Source organism: Populus euphratica, unplaced genomic scaffold, assembly GCF_000495115.2.
Source record: "Populus euphratica unplaced genomic scaffold, PopEup_1.0 scaffold218.1, whole genome shotgun sequence".
NCBI lineage: Eukaryota > Viridiplantae > Streptophyta > Magnoliopsida > Malpighiales > Salicaceae > Populus > Populus euphratica.
This window is the reverse complement of record NW_011500100.1, coordinates 175,270-181,068: the sequence shown is the minus strand read 5'-3', so window position 1 is coordinate 181,068 and position 5,799 is coordinate 175,270. Positions and strand designations below refer to the sequence as shown.

Sequence of the window (5,799 nt, the reverse complement as noted above, 5' to 3'; positions counted from 1 at the left end):
GAGGTTATTCATGTCACCAAGGACTGCTGAGCACATGACATGGCACCAAGCACACCATGCAATTGATGGAGTGATGGTTCATCCTTCTAACGACGAAGCTTGGAAATGCTTTAATAGTGTTCATCCTCACTTTTCAATTGAATCAAGGAATGTGCATCTTGGGTTGTGTATAGACGGATTCAACCCATTTGGGTCATTTGCTGCTCCTTATTCTTGTTGACCGGTCATACTCACAGTTAATAACTTGCCACCGAGAATGTGTATGAGGCCGGAGTTCATGTTTTTATCTACTGTCATACTCGGTCCAAACAGCCCGGGACGGAATATAGATGTTTGTCTTTGACTGTTGATTGATGAGTTGGGGCAGTTGTGGTCCTACAGAAGCAGAGTTAAAAAAGATGTTGCATCCCCGCGTCTTTCTAGTGAAGAATTGCATGATGTTGTCTCAGAATACGGTGACATTGTGTTTGGCCTTCAATCAGGTAAGCAAAAGTTTTCTGGTTTTGGTTTGACTCATAATTGGGTAAAGCGAAGTATATTTTGGAAGCTTTCTTATTGGAAGACCAATCTGCTCCGCCATAACCTTGACGTCATGCACATCAAAAAGAACATGTTTGAGAACATTTTCAACATTGTCATAGATGTGAAGGGGAAGACAAAGGACAACATCAAGGCTAGATTGGATATAGCTTTATACTGTAATCGTAAAAATATGGAGTTGGTTTATGATAAGTCACGGGTCGCAAAACCAAGAGCAAGCTTCGTGTTAGAGAAAAACGCACAACTGCTAGTCTACAAATGGCTTAAGAGTCTGCGTTTTCCGGATGGACATGCATCGAACATATCACGACTAGTTAATGTAGAGAACTGCAGATTGTATGGAATGAAGAGTCATGACTGTCACGTGTTTATGCAAACACTCATCCCATTAGCTTTTCGTGATTTGTTGTCAAAGGGAATATGGGATGCACTCACGGAGACCAGTCATTTCTTCAGAGAAAACTCACAAAACCCTAAGCACAAAAGGACTGGGAAACAACAACGGTACATTATAATTAGAGTACACGGCATAACAATAAAGAAACAAAATATCAACACCAACAACATTAAAAGCAATCTATCTTGGTTCTAACTCTGAAACCGAGCATTCGTTAACTGAACATGGTTTGCCGAGGCTGGATGGACAGCTTGCTCCAATCACTTCCCTTTCAGTGAAGAAACCAGGTTGCTCAGGCTGAGGCAGTACATCATCATTACCTAACATCAAAACTACATTTGACATGGTTGGCCTCATTTCTGGATTTTCTTGCACGCACAATAAACCCACGTGGATTGATCGTAGCACTTCTGATAAATTGCATGTTATAGCTATTGAATCTGCAGCCAGTTCCAAGGACCTGTTTTCTTTGAACAGTATCCAAGCCTAACAAACAAAACCATGTTATTATAACAGATTTGATATCCAGAAATAAGAAAATATTTGCACTGACTCCATCTCCCCATGACTCTTTGATCCAAAAACAACATGCATATCATTTTCAGACTGGATTAGTTTACAGACTCTTACAAATATTTGAAGCATTTGAAGTGTCCAAGTGTCAAAAACATGCCAAGCACCTGCAACCTAACATAGGTGCCCAAGAGTAAAATGAAAAGAAGAGTAAATAAAATAGTTATGAAACTTACATGCCCAAGAAGGTTGAGATGGTGGTCTGGATGACTGAATCCCCTGTTCTTGTTCCCACTCACTATCTCTAGCACCAATACACCGAAGCTGAAAATGTCTGATTTTACCGAGTAGAGTCCATAATTTGCACACTCAGGGGATATGTAGCCGCTGCACTCATTCATGGAATGTTAAGTGGTGTGTGTGAAAAAACGAAGATAAAAATCATATGTCGGAGGAGACACTTACTATGTACCAACCACTTTATTAGTATTGGCTTCAATTTCATTTCCTCCAAAACTTCTAGCCAGGCCGAAGTCTGAAATTTTCGGGTTCAGCTCATAATCCAATAAAATATTGCTGGCTTTCAGGTCTCTATGAATTACTCTTAATCTTGAATCCTGGTGAAGATAAAGGAGTCCACGAGCAATACCATTGATAATGTTGTAGCGCTTAGGCCAATTAAGTAGAGAGCTGTGTGTTTTTTCTGTCAATTATTTGCCCAAGTCAAGTCATTACAGCATTAGATTCCTAAATGGATATGAGAAGGTACGAAAGAAAGGTAATGCGTACTTAAAAATCAAAGAATTTTTATATAAAATCACAAATTGGTTTGCCATTTTCCCAAGAGTTTCGAAGGAAACACAACAGATGATTGTTTTGGTGCTTATGGCTCCCCATTTGTCCCAGTAATTTGTATCCCCGACTCATCTAGTGTACTTTTTTTTCCCCTTAAGCCACAGCTCATGGCCTTGTTCACTTAGATTTGGTTACGGTGCGAAGACTGCCCTATATTGCCAATATAATTGGAAAGAATTTTTAGCGGTTTTGAGAGATTCATACCGAAAATAAAAAAGTCCAAGCTTTTGTTAGGCAAGAATTCATAGATCAACATCTTTTCATCTCTTTCGGTGCAGCATCCTAGAAGCTTCACTAGATTCCGGTGCTGAAGTTTCATAATATAATTGGCTTCATTTTTTAACTCATCAAGACCTTGTCTCGAAATCTTAGAGAGCCTCTTCACTGCTATTTCTCGTCCATCTGCTAATGTTCCCTGCAAACGATCACTCAGTATCATAAGCAATCATTTGTCTTGTGAAAGTCGGGAATCACAGTGTGATGTTCCCACTACTTGCATCTGTTGTGACCATAAAGTTTGAACACTTTCCGAGCAGACATTGTTTTGTGTTTAAAGGCTGTCTGTGGTAGAAGTTCCAAGCAAACTAATACCAACAAATTATAAAAATCAGTGCTGCCATCAGTTTGTGCCATGAAAAATTAAAGCAATCTAGTTGCCTGATTGTTGTTAGATAAGTACCTTATAAACTGTCCCGAAACCCCCTTCTCCAAGTTTATTGTCGGTAGAGAAATTATTTGTTGCACAAGCCAAGGTACTGAAATCAAAAAATGGAAGTTTCAGATCTTCCTTCCTCTGCATGTTATTTGAACTTCTTTCCAGAGCTTCTGTCATTTGTCCTGCAGGCAGAACTAGCATGAATAAGAAGGAAGCATGGGAACAATATTTTTGGTTACAGAAAGCCACCAAATAAATACTCTTTTAACATTTTGACGATGCCTTCCATTTTTAAAAATCAAAATTCAAAAGAAACAAAACATCTTATCTGAAAATTGAGAGATGGAGTACTTGTTAAATGTTCATGGTGTGAATTACGTACTGTTTTTCTGATGCTTCTTCATCCAAGCAAACAAGACCAAGGCTAGGCCAAGGAACAGAATCCCAGTAGATAACACAGTGCTCATTATGATCCTTTTCTTGGCTTCGGATTTTTTTTTTATCATTGCACCATCTCCAATATCTACAGCTTGGAAGAGAAAAACTGGAGTTAAAGGACAACAATAGGAAAGTCTAGAGGTATAGAATTTAGTATGGCTAGAAATTTTTATTGGCTACAGCACCGTTTCTCATGGTTATCTATTAGCTACGATTTGTCCATGTTGGCAATGACTTCCATTCAGTCTGCCCTGTGGATGGTGCCTATTTTGATTCATTTCCAAATTCATTCTTAGTAAAGTCTCTGTATCCTGTGTAATATAGTTACAAGGAAACACGGTTTGCAACGAGATTGAAAATGAAGATTTTTGAGAATGTACTATAATGGAAAAGATAGCAGCAGAAGCGCAGGAAAAATAAAGCGAAGGAAAATCTTCTTCCATATCTAACATGTTTGATTTCCTAATTTAGCTTTAAATAGGCAGTTACTATTTAAAGAATGACTCAGCCACAAGTTGCTAGAAAGTGATTTGTAGATAGTGAGTTTTCTTGTCTGAAGATAAATTCATACCTAGTTCTGATTCGGCCATTCGTATATAAATCTCTTGCTCATTTTCAGCAAAAACTCTAATGTCAACCAGGTCGCCGAACCAGAGCAAGCACCCACTTCCTCCATTCCTGATGTCCAGATTTGAATATGCTGTACAGTTGCATTTCTCCAAGCACGTGTTCCTGCACTCCTCAAGATTCATCGTCTTGCTAAACCACGATGATTTTGTCTCAGGCATCTTCAATCCAGCGAGCTTTCGGAACCCATCTCCAGAACAATTTAGTGGAGTCCTTCTAACACAACCATTTGACCAATCAGTCACGTCCCAATCTCTTGGGGATTTTGGTACAAATCCATTCAAGCAATCACACACTGGAGAGCTTTGAATATCACAGAAACCATTTGCACCACATAGTGCATATCGATCACAATTATCTGTATTTGCTGTTTCATAAAGCAACCAACTATGTGTTTTCTCAATCCAAGTAAAGCTCGCGATGTCACCATTCTCTCTTGTCACAAGCCTCCAATGCATCGACTTATCAACAAGAGTCTCTCTGTAAAATACCTCCTTCTCATTGAAAACAAATTCATATTTGTATATAGGATTTGGTTTTGTGCTAGGAACGCCACTAAACCGCAGACCATCCCACAGTCCAGATCGGTACTTCACTTCCAAACCTTCCATCACAACCATGTCAGGATATCCATAAGGAGCAAGTTTACATGTAATGTTACCTCTGGAAGGATCATCTTCTGATTTCCATGATGTCATGGACCAATCCATTCCCGTTATTCTACTCCTTCCTAGCTTCATGCCTGGCAATATCGTATCAGTCGGATGTTCAAAACTCTGCCACAAGGAATTTTCCAGGTTGTTATCGCCCTCCTCTTTCACAACAAGGTTTCCTGACTCCAATAGTTGAGCGGTTGGATTCCTCGCAGGTCTTGGTGTGTTGGAAGACCAAATCACGCTCCCTCTGCGATCGAGAAGGATAAGAATTCCTTTGTTTGTGAACTTTAACACCCCCAACGAATCATTAAGGGGAGTTTCTCTATTGGCAACCCAAACTACAGTTTGAACTGGTATTTTCCTATACCATATGCCCAAGTATCTGTTTTTGGACGTTCCAGGGCTGAAAAATCCTAATTCATAGGTTCCATCTGCTGAAACTATGGTATCGCCATCCCTGATGGACTGAGTTGTGTTTATGGTGTCAATGGCTGTGGCCGTTAGTCTATTCAGCAATGAAAAGAAGCAAAAAAGAAGTATGGGAATGTAAACCATTGTAACTTCCATGGTTTTTTTTCTGTAGCTCAGTTTATGAATGGCTTAGATGTGAAAATGTTCATATTTATAGCCACAACTTCTTTACCACGAAAGCGATGTTCCGTTTTTGACATAAAAGCGGAAGCTATATAATTTTCGGTGAGGCCATATTCTTCATGAATGAGTGAACAATCATCTTCAAGGACTCCATTTTTCTCATTCTTAACTAACAGAGGATTCCATTCACATGTTATTCAGGCAACCTCTCTCTCCTCACATTCTTAAGGGGGAGATCAAGACATTTTTAGATTATTATTACTATTTTACTATACTAAAACTAAACAGTGATGAATCTCATTGTTCATTTAACAATAGGCAATTTTTTTATATGGAAAATACCCTTTTGATCCCTTAATTTTTTGAGTTTTTCATATTTTTTCCTTGTAGTTTTAAATATTTACATTCCAATCCCAAACTTTATTTTCATTATATTTGAGTTCCTGTGAGTTGGAAAAAAGAGTGAGAAAAGTTCTCAAAAAAAAAGGAGGAGAGAGAAAGCATTGGGCTTCTATATTTTATTC

At 38.7% G+C, this 5,799-nt stretch overlaps 1 protein-coding gene across 1 annotated transcript in view; it reads right to left on the bottom strand.

The window, feature by feature from the left end:
- Window positions 1-5,424, bottom strand: part of LOC105109453 (uncharacterized) — a 14,341-nt gene extending 8,917 nt beyond the window's left edge. Inside the window, exons 1-7 of the mRNA XM_011004175.1 lie at window positions 3,970-5,424; window positions 3,343-3,489; window positions 2,985-3,142; window positions 2,510-2,720; window positions 1,916-2,153; window positions 1,687-1,837; window positions 1,121-1,423 (exon numbers count right to left, since the gene is read on the bottom strand). Coding sequence (XP_011002477.1) covers window positions 1,121-1,423; window positions 1,687-1,837; window positions 1,916-2,153; window positions 2,510-2,720; window positions 2,985-3,142; window positions 3,343-3,489; window positions 3,970-5,248 — 2,487 coding nt within the window. The 5' untranslated portion in view covers window positions 5,249-5,424. The remainder of the gene's footprint in view (window positions 1-1,120; window positions 1,424-1,686; window positions 1,838-1,915; window positions 2,154-2,509; window positions 2,721-2,984; window positions 3,143-3,342; window positions 3,490-3,969) is intronic.
- Window positions 5,425-5,799: the final 375 nt, after the last annotated feature.